Genomic DNA, 16091 nt, shown 5'->3' with positions numbered 1-16091 from the left:
TTATATTGATTCAGTAGTAAGTGTCACAGCCTGCAAATAATTCAGTTTTCTCTAAGGTCAATACAGCAACTAGAAGTCTGCATTACTCTGTGTTAAAACAGTTTTTCTACCTTTTATTTTTGATTCCCAACCAATTTTGAGAAGTGATTATATTTAGCAGGTTTTCAGGATATCCCTAATGAATATGCAATCTTAAATCCAGTAACAGTTCCACAGTTTTTTTTATGTATATCTACCTTTTATTTAACTTTTTTCTTTTGTTCTACATATATTTATGCAGGCCAAGAATACTTCATTACCTCATTATCTTGCATACTACCACTCATACTATCATTCATTTACCTTCTTTCGACGGGATCCCTTTTAACCATTTTTTGTTACATTATTTCTTATTACATGTTGTCTTATTCAACTCATTTCTTCCATCATATTTATTTACTAAATGAATACCAGACCTTTTGTATTTATAGCAAAGTCCAATGGCTGTTAATATAAACACAGTCTTATTAGATCTTCTTGATCTGATTCCACTTATCTGGTTGATAGAGATCTACATAAATTGGATACAGTGGGCCTGCAAATCTTTCTCATGCATATTCAGTAGTGATATCCTGAAAACCTGGCCAGTTTGCAACCCTCAAGTACTGAACTTGGACAAGCCTGATTTAGAGGGTAATTTTATAAGGGGGGGGGGGGGGGTACCTGCTTATGACATGAAAATTGTAAAGATACATAGGCGCTTGTGCCTTTATAAAAAAATACCAGCATCGGGGGCATAGATAGTGCCTTTCTCTTTCCTTCTTATTTCTTTTTTTGCAAATTGTAAATCACGTAACTGTGTATGATGTGGTATATTGAGCATCTGCAATATATTCAGCTTGTAGCGGTAAGCAACTTTTGAGCCGCTAATAGCCGTGGGCTGAATTAACCCCAGATATTCAATGCTGGATCATGTCCCGCTTCCATCTTTGAATATCCGGGTTAGTGCTGCAACCCGGAAGTTAACCGGGCATTGGCCGATATGCAGACTGGTGCCTGGTCAACTCAGCAGATAAACTTAAGACTCCTGAGGAGATATGTCCCATTAGTGCTGCAGTAAAACTTTCATTTAGACAAAACAAATAGAGAACAGCACTTTACCACAATTGTAAGACATTTGTAAGTTGCTGGATGAAACTCTGCATAACATAAAGCTGTTTTGATTACTATGTTGAAGTCATAAAATAATATGTAGTGACTAATCTCAGTTTTGTTTTCTGTACAGAGCGAGAATCGCACTTCTTGCGGACCTCATCATTTTGAGGTGGGGCTAAGATGAGCATAACCAGTGACGAGGTGAATTTCTTGGTATATCGCTATCTCCAGGAGTCAGGTAAATTGTTCTTTCTCTTCTGGCTTATCAGCAAATGAGAACAAGGGTTGAAAGGGGGCGGTTAGGCACTAGATGCATCAGAAATATCTAGTGATTTCATAGTGCATAACAAACTACATTATAACTCATCACTAAGATGTTCATCTTTGAAGAGGACTTGGGATTTGAGAGAAACAGACTACATATTTAATTGAAATGCAAGCTGCTAATAAGTATTTACAGTGTTCTCACACACTAAGCTCTGGGCACGGTGTTCACTTGTCTGTGAAGTCAAGTTGTGTGAAAATTTTGTGATTGGCTACAAACAAAATGTCACAGACATCACAATATTATGCTACTCACAGCTGAGGGAAAATCCCTTTTATGTTACCGAAAGATGCATTTGTTGGTCAGAGAGATACTGACTTTTTTTTTCCACCTCACTTCTCTCTCAGCTTCCTGAACAGACTTTAGGTTTCATCACCTGAGAGGGAAGCTCGGTCCTCCTTTGTATCACAATGATGATGATTTACAAAAAAGCTTTCTATTTTATGTTTAAATTCAGACTAGTCAGCTCCAAGGATCCTAATTTAAAGATCCAACGTTGTTCCAACTGCAACAACCACCTCTGTGACTGTCCAAAACAATATCTGTAATGAAACATCACAAATTCTCAAAATGATGGTTATTAGCTAAATAGTGTGATCAATACCAAGGGAGCTTCTAGTCTCTCTCCTAGCAAGCTGGACTGGTGTTCATTCATTCTGATTTGAACCGATGTTCATTCATTCTGATTTGAAAGCTTCTATTGGTTTTTCCCATGTAATATTTATTGCAAGGATATTTCACTATATACACCACAAATTTACTGTTGCAAAACATATTTCTTCCCATCCACTGGCTTAATGTATTCTTTTAACTATAATGCAAATGGGGAAGGGAAGGTCATTTCAGAGTTAGTAAAATTCCAGTTAGTTTCATAGTATGCCTGTATATGGCTCTCAGGGACCTTGTAGGGGTATAGAGAATCATCAGAGAAAAGTATGGTTGCACCCCTAAAAGATAAGCCTTATATCTTAAACAAAATGTTTTGATAAGAATATGGAATTTAACAGGATGCCATTGAAGGTGAATAAAAAGAGGTGTGACATGATCGTGCAAAGTAGTCCAGTTGGTGAGTTTCATAGGGTTTGGATATGTTTAAGTTGAGTACAAGAAATGGCTCACATAGACTGAATTGCATGATTTTAGTGGACCTAGTTGCTCAATGGCAGTGTTGGTGACTGCCATATTGATTAGCTTTCAGTTCGACCCCCATATCTTCTACTCCCAAAGTGCAATGAGCTGGGGATTCTGTGTAACCAACATTCATAACCCCAAGAAGGAAGCAGTTATAGCAATTTTCTGCTTCATGGCTCGTGATTGCAGGAGCCATAAAGAGTCCTGCTGCATGGCCTCTGGCTAAAAACTGTCACTGCTTATGCTGATGCTTGCAAGCAGAGTTGTTGCCAGAAAAAATAACTATACTTCAAGAGGTATAGTTGGGAGAACCACCCACTAATATTTGAGCTGATGTTGTCAGGGCCATCATGGAAGAAATTAAAGGGGGGGATGGGCAGAGCTGAAGGTGATGGGAGGAAATTAATTGGTGCTCCCCAGGAAGGACGTTAAGATCGAGCTAAGGAGCTTTATTGGAGAGAACTTCATTGAAAGAAATGAGTAAAGTCTGGGGCGGCCCTATACAATGAGGCCAACTGAGTCCTTGACCTTAGACGGCAGCTTTCAGGAGTGGCCTGACTGCTTTCACATGGGCCTTGGCCCAAGAACTGCTTCCTGCCAGCCCCAACAGCTGACAACCACCTTTTGCTGCTGCTCGCCCTATTCACCTCCTGCCTGTGAATATCCTGCAGTGTGCTCTGCATATCTCCTTCTGTCCCCCGCCCTCTTCCAGCTCCAGCCACGATAGCACTGCTTCCATTAGCACCTCCTTCACCCCCCCCTACCGTGGCATGGTAGGTCTTCCTTCCTTTCCTGCCCTCCCCCCCCCCCCCCCCCCGTGGCACTTAATGTCTCCCTTCCTTTCCTGCCCTTCCCCCCGGTGGCACTTTATGTCTCTCTTCCTTTCCTTCCCTCCCCCTACGTGGCACTTTATGTCTCCTTTCCTCACCGCTGTGGTGCAACAGGTCTCCGTTACAGCCCCTTCATGGCACAACAGGTCTTCTTCCCTTAACCCTCCTGGTCTGGTAGATCTTCATCCTTTCTCCAGGCTGTAGAGGTTGCCGGCTGCTGATTCCGATAAGCTGCTGCTGGCTCTGGTGTCAGTCTTTTCTGTATGGGGTCCTGCCCCTGAGGAAACAGGAAATGATATCACAGAGTGAGATACTGTACAGAGAAGATTGACCCCGGAGCCAGCAGCTGGGGAGCGTATGAGTGAGATGCAGTACTGGGAGCAGAGGATATGAGTGACATTCAGTACTGGGAGAGGGGTTATGAGTGGCATTCAGTACTGGGAGAGGGGGTTATGAGTGAGAATGCAGTACTGGGGGTATGAGTGAGATGCAGTACTGGGAGAAGGGGGGTATGAGTGACAGGCAGTTTGGGAGAGGGGGAGTATGAGTGAGATGCAATACTGGGAGAGGGGGGTAAGAGTGAGAATGCAGTACTGGGGGTATGCGTGAGATGCAGTACTGGGAGGGGGGTATGAGTGAGATGCAGTACTGGGAGAAGGGGGTTATGAGTGACAGGCAGTTTGGGAGAGGGGGAGTATGAGTGAGATGCAATACTGGTAGAGGGGGTATGAGTGGGATGCAGTACTGGGAGGGGTATGATTGGTGAGATGCATTACTGGGAGGGGAGTGTGTGTGGGAGTATGATCGAGATACAGTACTGGGAGTGGGGTTATGATGAGTGATATGCATTACTGGTAGGGGAGAAGGGGGTATGAGTGAGATATGCAGTACTGGGAGAGGGGGGGTATGAATGAGAGACAGTTTGGGAGAAGGGGGTATGAGTGAGATGTAGTACTGGGAGGGGGATATGGGGAAGTGACATGTGTTACCGGGAGGAGAGGGGGTATGAGCGAGATGCAGTGCTGGGAGGGGTATGAGTGAGATGCAATGCTGGGAGGTGTATGAGCAAGGAGAAAGCTTTTTGCTAAAGCCTGTTTTTTTCGCGTTACAGTAGACATCCTAAACAACACTTTAATGCGTTGAGGCACTTGACCTACATTATTAATATACTTCAGTATCAGTACTCTGACCCCTGAGGCAGGCGTCATTTGGCGCCGAAACATGGCCCATGTCGGGTCACCTGTTAATATACTCCTGTTGTCCTAGTCTTGAAGGCCCAGTGTTGCTCTTTTTTTTGTCTGTAATGCTGAATTTATAAACATTCTGTTATTCATTAAGTAGGTATGTTGATGTTTTAGGGCCTAGTTTAATTTGTATTGCCTATTCATAGGTTACTCTGGGGGAATTGTGCACCTCTGTGCAAGATAGGTAGCAAGGAGAGAAAGAAGATGTAGAGCAGGAGTGGCACTTTACTCATATCTCTCCTCCCAGTACTCTACTCTTTCATGCCTACTGCTGTTATTCTGGGCCGGTGCCCCTGCTTCTTTAAAATGGCTGCCGAGACTTTAAGCAGTAATCTTGTGAGGCTGTTGCAGAAAGTCTCCGCGGCCATTTGAAAGAAGCAGAGGCACTGGCCCAGAGCAGTGGCAGTGGGCAGGAAAGAGTGGAGTTCTTTTCTGCCCTCGAAGAGGCCACTAGACCAGGGGTATTAAAGTAGGCCTGAGGAGGGTCCACAGAGGCTCAGGAGTGGGGCAGTGGAGGAGTCAGCCAGCCAGCTGGAATTTGAATGGACTGTGGTGGCTCAAAAAGGTGAATGGAGTATGAATGCAGGGATGGGGCCGGAAAAAATATGGATGGTATCTGTGTACAGTGAGGGGGGCTGTAATATTGTTTATAAGACAAACTTGCAGAATTTGCAAATTTTGTGAGCATAATTTTGATTTTTGATTTTTTTTTTTGGCACAGAATTCTGGTAGGCTTAGCCCTTGAGGACTGAGATTGCCCACTCCTGAGGTAGAGGTTGAAGGCTAAGGGGAGAGAGAGAGCTAGGGGAGAGAGAAAGCTGTGGGAAGGGAAGAGAGGTTCAAGGGGAAGTGGGTGAGATAAAGCTAGGGAGGGTGGAACCTGGAGAGTGATGTTACTAGGGAACGATAAAGTTGGGGGAATGGTCAAGGCCTTATGATTGGGAAAATTCAACATGACAACATTACAAAATTTAACATTACAAATAAAGGTTCCCCTTTACAAATCCTTGCTATAGGCTGTCAGTGTGTAATGCCGACACAGCCCATTCACTTTGAATGGGCTGTGTCGGTATTGCCACGTGGCTGCCACTAGCACAACTTTGTAAAAGGGAGCCAAAGAATGCAGAGGGGTAAAGCAGCCGCTTGGCAGGCATTGCTGCAGAGTAAAGAGCAGCGCTAGAGGAAGAGTTCTGCTGTGGGGGGCCTGGGGGCACCCCCGCCAGCCAAACCAGAAGCCCTGACCCAAAGCCCTTCTATGTACACTCCTCCCCAGCCTGCAAGTGGAGCCCAGCACCTGAGTTTTCTTCAGGAGCAGGAGAGAGAGAGAGACCCCAGCTCCGGGCCCCCCTTGGAGGCCAGGCCAAGGGAATTTTGCCCCCCGGCCCGCATCTCTCATCTCAGGCAGCACATTGCCTTGGGCCACCCCTGAGTAAAGTGCATAATTGAGAGAGAGCTTTCTCCATGGCAAGCCCCTGTGGACTGTTATAATCACGTGAAAGAGTGGGCTAGATTAAGTCAAAAGCAAACAAGATGTTTGGGGGGGGGGGCTGTCAGATGTGCTCAGGAACCCCCCCCCCCCCCCCCCCACCAATGTCCCATGAGGAGTCACAGAAGAAAGCTAGAAGTGGGAACAGAATCAGGCTCTTCATAACAAACCAAGATACTTAATATGGATTACAAATTTTAATAGAGAATGACTCAACACGGTACCATGTTTTGGCACTAAAAATGCCTTATTTAGGAGTCTTGGTGCACATATCTGATAATCTTTATTGTATATCTTCAGAAATGACCTGAATGTGCTCAGGAACCAAGAGACTAGGATTTTTGCGCAATCGATAGAAGGATGGCTTAAAGTGTCTGGTAGAGAATGACACAGGGACAAAGTTTGTCTCCATCCCCACGGGCTCTGTCTCTGTCCCTGCCCCGTCCCCTCCCCATCCCCATGGGCTCTGTCCTCATCTGCAGAAGCCTTGATCACTTATAATTTTATGTTTAAATCTTTTTATTAAAGTATAAAAAGGAACAATATGCTGTGCAACTGTTGCATATAAATCACAAATAGAAAACAATAATAAACAACGAGTAACTATAATAACTCCTCCACCACCACCTTCTATTCTTCCAGCCCCAATAGCTGACTTCTACTACCCCAAGGAATCCTAATCCACCCTGTTAAAATTTCCAGGAGTACAAAATACACCCGTTCTGTGTGGCCAGCAGGGGAGAAATATGCCTTATGAAGCGCTGTTATGATTTTTTAATATGTGGATGATTAAGCCATCAACAATCTCAGGATTCAGTCTAGCTCTCCTGTCTTCCACAGTCCTTCCTGCATTAGAAGATGTCTTCTCAGAAGATGTTCTGGTAGCAGGAATGTACAGGAGTCCCCCATGGAAATTTTGCCAGTTGTGGCCAGCATGTTTGCTTGTTTTTCCCCCAAAAATTCAAAATATTGTCGTCTGCATCACTCAAACATAAATAACAGTCCAGTTCATTAGCAGGCTTCAAAGTAGAGAATGACACGGGGACAAAATTTGTCCTCGTCCCCTGCCCCGTTCCTTCAGACTCCACCCCCACCCCATCCTCTAAGGTTCTATCCCTGTACCCGCCCCTGTGTCATTCTCTAGTGTCTGGATATTTTTCAGAATTTAGCCCTCTGTAGCTTCCCAAACCTTCTCCCCTCCAATGCAGAGACTTTGGTGGAGTCCAGTCAGTGGGAAGAGTGCACTAGTCACCAGAAGGAGAAGCAGAGTTGCAAAGGCTAAGGGGAGATTGAGTTTAATTCAGCATTGAGCCCTGGAGAGAGCCAGTGGAACCAGTGAGTGTCAAGTGAGGGAGGGGGAGAAAACAGTTAACTAGGAGGAGTCCATGGTAAAGAGGCCCAGAAACTTATGTTTGCCTAGAGCCTAGTAATATAGCACTACTGTTAGAGGTGTGACAAGAAGAGAATTACATAGTTTTCTATAAAAATAAAAAATAAACAAGTAAAAACATGGCTGCTCCCTTAGAGTAGTTAGAGTTGAGGTAGTATTCAGGACTGTGATAGGTTTGAAAAAACTGTGGTGAAGAATTAATAAAGAAACGATAATGCTGGTTCTGTGTTTTGTCTGTCTTGGTTTTATGTGTAGGTGTTAGTTTTATGTATATTATTTTTGTGCATTGCGTTGAGCTGAACTTTTGCTTCAGGAAGGCCATTGGTAAATATTCGGTTATGTGGAAAATACCTTGATAATTCTGTCTAAGAATGCTAATGGTATCTATTAAAATGGCAAGGGCTTGTACTGGGAGATACATGGTTGTATCTTAAAAGCTTTCCCTTGAATGGATGCGCACATGTTATCACTCCTTAAAAATTTAGTGTACGTCAATCTGTGAATTCACATCTGTAAAGCTGATTTGTATGTGTTAAAATGATTAAAAAATATTTTTAAAACGAATGTATGAAACAAAACCAAAAAAGGTACAAAAAGGCAAAAAATCATTGGAACTCAAATTTGTCTCTAAATTACTTCAAGCTAAAATGCATTTCGGCCCTTTTTCTTTATCTCCTATTCATTATAGTCATTTTCATTTTACCTGGTATATCAACTCCGAGAGTAGACAAATTAGCAGTATCACCATGTCTGTCTTTTCTTATTTTCTGTTCTGATGAGACTTCTCTACATAATTTGCCTTTGTTTTTTCAAACGTGTTTTCTCGGTTTCACACCTGCCAGATCATTACTGTACTATCCTCCTGGAAAAAGAGACAACTTGTCATAACTTAGATCCATGTAGAGCCAAGAAATATGTCTTAATAGTGTGCAGTTCTTTGTGAAGTCAGAATCTTTATTTATACTTTATGCATACAGAGAAGAGGAGCTTAAGACATGTTGTTGCCTTAGCCAAATGGATTAGGAACTCTATTAGGGAATCGTATCCTACAGAAAACAATGTGTCTCCTCTTTAGATTAGAAGTAATCTACAAGAGGCATGGATTCCTCTGCATCTGAAAGAAGATTTCTGTAAAGGAACTGTAGAAAATAGTTAACTTGTTAAAAATGAGAATAATCTAGAAGGAAAGTATGTCAAATGGCTGTCTGCTAGTTTTAATGAAGTTTAGTTTGGAAGCTGAATGGAGTCTAGAGGGTAATAGTCTAGTCAGTGACCTGGATTTTGATTTAACCTTTGCCCGTCAGCTGCAATTTAAGGAAATGTCCTTCAATATGTGCCTGTTGTACTAAGTCATAGAAAAGAATGATCAGGTTGGAAATGTCTTTGTTCTAGAAATTGTCACTTGAACACATTATTGATATCTTTTTTGCCCTGGAATTGAGAAGAATGCCTTCCCAAATATCATGCAATTAAACTTTTTTTTTCATATTGGTGATATAAATAAACTGAACACCTTTAGTACGGGGCCTAAAGGGACTGACTGGGTTAACAGCTAGTGGAATGGATGTCATGTGATGACTAGCTAGTGAGTGGGCCCTCCTCAGTTTGGCTCTGGACATCCGCCACCAATATCTGTGTTATTATTCGACAGTTGTTTTCTGTTGGCGGCTTCTTACCTGCACAGCCGTTGGATAGTTGGTAGTATGGCTGGTGATAGTTCTTGCAACGCTTGGAGGCAGTTATGAGCCATAAACCAAAAATAATGCCAGTGGTTAAGGTGAGGGTGTCTGAAACAAAGATGGCAACGGTCGCAAATCAGCCAGTCCTCGTTATGTCTAAGGAAGTGGCGAAGCATCTCACCCAGTGTGTTGCTGCTGTGGTCTCATTTGAAATTTACATTACAGTAATTAAAGATGCTATGGTTGCATATGCCACTGAGCTTGAGAACAACTGACACTGGAGTTTGCTAGGAGAGTGCAGACGTTCACACTGGGGCAGCTCACGGACCAATAGCAGCAACTTAATAAGCAAAATGAGCAATTGTTAGACTGCAGTGACGACCAGGAAAACCGAAGCTGATGAAATAATACTTGGCTGGTGGGTGTCCCAAAATCTGTGCCAGAGAAAGACCTAGTTTATGGTATGTGACGAGAACTACCAGCAGCGCACTGGGCCTAGTAGAGAAGTGGCCTAGTCTTCGCATGGAACATGTACATCGCTTGGGATCCTAGCCTCTGACCTCGGGGAAATTGAGATCTGTGATCACCCACATTCTTAATTTTGCAGATAAGGCAGCCATTATGCAGGTGCTTATTGTGAGGTGTGAAGGTACTGTTTGAAGACTTTTCCATACAAGTTATTGCACAGAGTAAGCTGCTGACATGTTACTGCTCACAATCATACAATAAGGGCAGCAAGTTTTCTTTGCTGTATCCTGCTAAAAGTTCACATTTACTACTAGGGCAATGAAGCTTTATAAAGAACCTGATGAATTGCAGTGCTTTCTGTGTGGTTTAGCTGATGATTGTGCTGCCACGTGAAAGACACTGTTCTGGACATGAAGTTTCCTTTGCATGAGCACATATTTCATTGTATTTTTGAAAGCTGAATGGCTGCTGAAGTTCTATTATCAAAACTGATGAAAATAGTAGAGGATACACAAAAAATACAATATGTTACGATCTCATATGTGGGTAAGTCTCATATATACTTGACGGCTGATGTCACTTCACTCCTCGGTGAACCTATTGCCGTACAATATTATAATCATAGACTCTTACCCTCCGACCTACCAATGCCTAAAAACTTTACTATTTATTTTTTATTCTTTTTTATTCTTAACGTTATATGTAAAGGTTAGGCAATGTGTTACTTATCTTAGCTTGTTTCTAACGGGTGTGCTCACAAACCCCGACAGGTAGCCTGTTTCGCAATTCTTGCTTTGTCAAGGGGGAGCGCTTCACCTCATCTGTCAAAATGCAAGCACATATATCTTAAAATCCTATAATCATAGTGTACTTCTAGCTTTTTCTATTAATATTGGTCCCAGCCATTAGACTTACGTTTGCTTGTAACACCTCTGGTTTCTTCAACAAGAACCTAAAATGGCGACAGCGTCTTTAAACTATTGCCGCCACCGGAAACAGCTGACCGCTGCATCCGGTGGTGTGCAATAACATGCCGGTTTACATGTAACAACCCCAATGTACATGAGTGTTCAGTCCATTGGGTTCTGTAGTATTTAATTTATGTATCCAAAAAGTCTCCCTCTGTAGAACCTTTCTGTTATAATCTCCGCCTCTTGGTGACGGAAAAACTCGCTCTATAACTGAACATCTTAGCGATTCTATATCATGGGTAAACTGTATGCAGTGCTGTACAAGAGGGGCTCCTAAATTATGTGCTTGGATGCGGGAACGATGTTCCGTCATGCGTGCATGCAGTGACCTGATGGATTTTCCTATATATATTTTGTCACATGGACACCTTATCATATATATAATATATATAGTATACTGAACGAAGTTCTATTATGACATTTTATTACTATGTTGAAAAGCTTCTTCTATTATTGGTTTGCTTTGATATGTAGTCTGCTACAATCATGGCTCATGAGAGACTGCAGACCATATGTGCTGATGCCACAAAACTGCGACTGGACTGCAAAGTAACTTCCTGAAGTTTCCTACTTCAGTTCTCTGCCATTCCTCATTCTGAGTTTCGGAGATATTTAATAGAGATCTTTGTTCTGCCTTTACTATCTTATGCAGGTGGTTGTTTTTTGTTTGTTACTTGAAATGTTTCTGTTCTACAGTTAGGAGGGGAGGCAGGAGTCACATTATAGGAAAAGGGGTAAGGGTGTTGTACTCCCTTAAAGATTACCTCAAGTTATCTGCAGCAGGGCCCATAGAGAATTGGGGATTATTGGGTGTCATTGGAATATTTACTGTAGTATAGATTGGCGGTGGAGTGGGGTATATTGGTCAGGAGGGGAAAAAGGGGTAATGCGATATATGGTATGAGCGTGACAAGGGATACTGTGAGGACAGATTGGTGGATGAATGGGATGGAGAAGCAAAGGATTGTCTGGGGGATTGGTGTCTTAAAGTTGAATGTCACGTTAGGGGCTTGGGGCCCTGATGGTGTGCGCTATTCGAGTCTTTATTTGTGTACTATTAGATTTTAAGTTTTTTTATTGTGAGATATGCCATACACTACCATACCATCAAGAGTCTTATATTCAGCGTATTTTACAGGATTCCATGCGGACTGCAAAAGATTAAGCCTCGAGAATAGAGGGAAGTTACAAAATAAAATTATATATCATTAACAAACATACAAAATGTCAATTAGAAAAGAGACGTTTTAAGGGATTTCTGAAACAATAAATAAGAAGGCAGTTCCCTAAGTTGGCTATTATGAATGAGGAATTGTACATAAAGCAAAGAGAAGGTTAATGGTAAATAGCGTAATAACCAATTCAGGTAATAATTAGTTACTACTACTACTTATCATTTCTGTAGTGCTACTAGACACACGCAGCACTGTACACTTAAACATGAAGAGACAGTCCCTGCTCGACAGAGCTTACAATCTAATTAGGACAGACAAACAGGACAAATAAGTGAAAAGGGAATTACTAAGGTGGGAGTGATAAAATAAGGGTACTGAACAAGTGAGTAAGGGTTAGGAGTTAAAAGCAGCATCAAAAAGGTGGGCTTTGAAGACGGCCAGAGATGGAGTTTGACGTACTGGCTCAGGAAGTCTGTTCCAGGCATATGGTGCAGCAAGATAAAAGGAACGGAGTCTGGAGTTAGCGGTGGAGGAGGAGGGTGCAGATAAGAGAGATTTATCCAGTGACCGAAGTTCCCAGGGAGGAGTGTAGGAGAGATGAGAGTGGGGAGGTACTGAGGAGATATGGTTGTTCTTTGTGAGGGTTTGCCTGAATAGGAACGATTTGAGGATTTTGTGGAATCTAGTATATCCATTGCTAGACGGCCTTTCACAAAGCCACTTTGCTCGGGAGCAATTAAAGAAGACAAATGATCAGCTAAAAGCTTTGCATACATTTTGTAGTCATAGTTCAGTAGTGTTAGGTCTGTAATTATTTGGAAACAAATGGTCTCTGATTTTGCCAATAGTACCACCAAAATGTCATCCATAGAGCTAGAACATTTTTTAAAATCTTTAAGGACCTGCTGATATGAACGGAGTAGCTAAGGTGATAATAAGAGAATTGTTTATAAAAGTCTGGAGTATATCCGTCACTGCCTGGTGCTTTCCGGGATTTTAATGAAGAAATCCGTTTTGAACATCAACACACGAAATTGATTGGTCCAGTACAGATAGGTCAGTCGATTTTAAATTTGGGTTCTTTAGTAAGTATAAAAAGGATTGAATTTATTCTACAGATAGATTTTGTTGAGATGTATATATATTTATAGGCAAAGGAGACAAAGTGCTCCACTATCTAAAATTCCTTGGTTATTATAGAACCATTTTATTTATTGCTTGTATAACAAATTTATGCCTTGCACCTTAGAGGAAATGCGCTAAAACTCTTCCTGCTTTATTCATTCCAGCAAAATACACAGATTGTTGAATTGATAATTGTATGTTGGCCTTGAGAAGCAGGATTTTATTAAATTGGAATTTCAGTTTTTGCAGATTGAGCAAATCATCATTTAGGCCAAAAGTCATATATTTGTTTCCATTTGCTTTATATTCTTTTCTAATTGGAAAATTTCTGCTTTCCGTTGCTTGTTGATGTTTACAGAATAAGCAATTCTTTCACCACAGAGATCAGTCTTGTAGGCATCCCAATTAGTTTGAAAAGGCATATCTTCAGTCATATTGGGCTAGATTCTGTATGTGGCACCTGAAACATCTTTGCTGAAAAGAATTATGCCATGGCATATTCTCTAAAGTATGCCTAAATTGTATGGAATAGACTTACATTTCTGCATTGCATATAGAATATGTTGAGTGGCTCGCCACACAACTAAATTTGGTTGTGTCCATTTAGGCCACGTTTTACTTGGTGTTAAATCCCGACGCCTAAATTAAGCGCAGATCGGATGTACTCTATAATAATGTGCATAAATTTTAGAAATGCCCATGACCACACCCCCTTTCAACTATGCATCTTAGAATTTAGACACATCACGTTATAGAATATACTTAGCGAGTTGTGCGTGTAAATCTCAGTCAGTTAGTGCTGATAATTGCTTATTAACATCCAGTTAACAGTGCTGATTAGGTAGTTCACCAATTAAGTTATGCGCATTGTTATAGAATACGCCTCGGTTTTCGTGCAGGTTTTCAGGCACCATGTATAGAATCCAGGAGATTCTGTGTAAAAAATTCTTTTGTACACAGTGAAATTCTGTTTGCAATATCCTCTTCTTTTACAAGGTTGCATTGAAACCCCATAATTTTGTTTTACCTTGTAAGGAAGAGAATTCCAAATTTAAAGACAGGGTCAGAATGATATCATCACTGGCGCTCTACCCTCCTCACAATTTTCGTAAACTGCACCAGTCTGGTACAGTGTGAGGGTTCAAAAATTTTGTTTGATGGGTTCATTGTGATCCATAAGTCTCCTTAGGGAGGAATCCCAGAGTTGGACATGATGTTCCAGTTCTTCTAATCTCCAAACTGTCTGAATTTCAACCAAATTTTCTACAAATTTCTGAATGGAAACTTTTGGCTGCTGCACAGCATTTGTAGTGTGGACAAAATGAGAACCACGTTGCTGTCTTGCTGTAAAGCAAAAGGACAACTGGTGATCAGGCTAAGAGACCTCACAACCAACTCCTACACACACACCCAACCCATGATTGTGACATTAAGTGATCCTACAGACGGCTGTCCTCATGGGTGTAACCTGATATCAGATCAAAATCAACATTGCTTGATAGCAGATCGTTTACTGCTGCTATTCAGGTAGATACATAACTGAAAGGTCGGGCGTGCAACATTGTAGAATTAGGGAATGCTGTATAACTTACAGCAGGGGTGTTCAAACTTGTCCCTCGCCAGGTTGGGTTTTCAGGATTTCCCCAATGAATATGCATGAGATCTATTTGCATACAATGGAGACAGTGCATGCAAATAGATCTCTTGCATATTCATTGGGGAAATCCTGAAAACCCGACTGGATTGCGGCCCTAGAGGACCAACGTTGGACAACACTGACTTACAGTATTTTGTAAATTACATGCATGAGTGGGAGCCCTGCCCATGTTCTACCTCTCTGTACGTCCCCCTTACAGATATGTGTTACGTATGTGAAGCAGGTATTTGCCAAAATAGCGCCTAGGTGCTATACTAGTATTTATATGTGTACTGCTTCTAAATTCAAATTCTCCAGATGGAGGTTAAAATAATCTGAGTCCCTCTTCACTGAGGAGGATACAACCATTTCAACAATTGTTCTGCACCAGGGGATGATAACAACAGAGGAAGGATGAACACATTGAGGGGCCCTTTTACAAAGGTGCGGTAGGCTCTATGCATGTGCCGCGTGCTCGTGCACCAAAATGAGACTACCGCCAGGCTAGCGTTCCCCCTGGTGGCAATTTCGTATTTGGCTCACGCCCATACCCCCGGGACAGATTATTTTTTAAATTTCCTACCAGCACTCAGGGTTTCTGGCGTTAATTGGCAGTTGCCGTGTGCTGACTGGTCACCACACTTGTAGCACGTGAGCCCTCACCGCTAGATCAATGGGTGGCGTTAAGGGCTCAGGCCGTAAATAGGAGTGCACTGGTTTCAGTTATACCGCAGGCCCTTTTCCAGGCCCATTGAAAAAAAGCTCTTTTTCTCAGGTTGCGGTAAAAAATTTCCTGGCTAGCGCCAAAAACATGCACCCACACTACCGCAGGCCACTTTTTGCTACAGATTAGTAAAAGGACCCTGAATTATTGTCTCCTCCAACCAGCAATTGAATTGTTGTGAAATTTTATGTCCAACAAATAGGTCAGTAAGGGGGTCGTTTACAAAGCCTTACTAGCGTTTTTAGCTCGTAGTAAAAATCAACTGGCGGTAAACGTGAGCTAAAAAAAAACCTCTAACACAGCTTTGTAAAACACCCCCTAAATTTAGCACAAACTCCCACCCTTCTGATTAATTGGCTGATGTTCGTAACAGTACCCTAGAGGACAAAGCTGATCAGCATCAGTATGCCATATCTCCATAATATATCGGGCTTCTGTGCCTTCACAAGTCAAAAATCTTCTAAGACTTATTTTTCAATGATTTCGCATTTAAATATAGTATTGAAAAACAATGCCTTTAACCTGCCAATACATTCAAAGCAAAAGTCTTTTCAACCAGTAGGAAATCTGAACTAATTATCTTAGACCAATCACATTGCTGAGGATTTAAAGCTTAGTGCTATACTTCCTTATCCCCCAGATAACTGGGATAGAATAACCATCAGCATTACAAATAACATAGGGGTCCTTTTACCAAGGTGCGGGAAAAGGGGCCCTGCGCTAGTGGCAGGGACCATTTTTCCTGCGCGCCAGGGCCCTTTTAACCGCAGCAG

At 42.0% G+C, this 16091-nt stretch overlaps 1 protein-coding gene across 5 annotated transcripts in view; it reads left to right on the top strand.

The window, feature by feature from the left end:
• The window catches only part of TBL1X (transducin beta like 1 X-linked), a 473837-nt gene that overhangs the window by 365745 nt on the left and 92001 nt on the right, over window positions 1-16091 (top strand). For all 5 annotated transcript variants that reach the window (XM_030201627.1, XM_030201624.1, XM_030201623.1 and 2 more), the window contains one exon: window positions 1265-1372. In XM_030201627.1, the coding sequence (XP_030057487.1) occupies window positions 1315-1372 (58 nt within the window). In that variant the 5' untranslated portion in view covers window positions 1265-1314. The remainder of the gene's footprint in view (window positions 1-1264; window positions 1373-16091) is intronic.

Source organism: Microcaecilia unicolor, chromosome 4, assembly GCF_901765095.1.
Source record: "Microcaecilia unicolor chromosome 4, aMicUni1.1, whole genome shotgun sequence".
NCBI lineage: Eukaryota > Metazoa > Chordata > Amphibia > Gymnophiona > Siphonopidae > Microcaecilia > Microcaecilia unicolor.
This window is presented reverse-complemented; position numbering and strand designations above follow the sequence as displayed.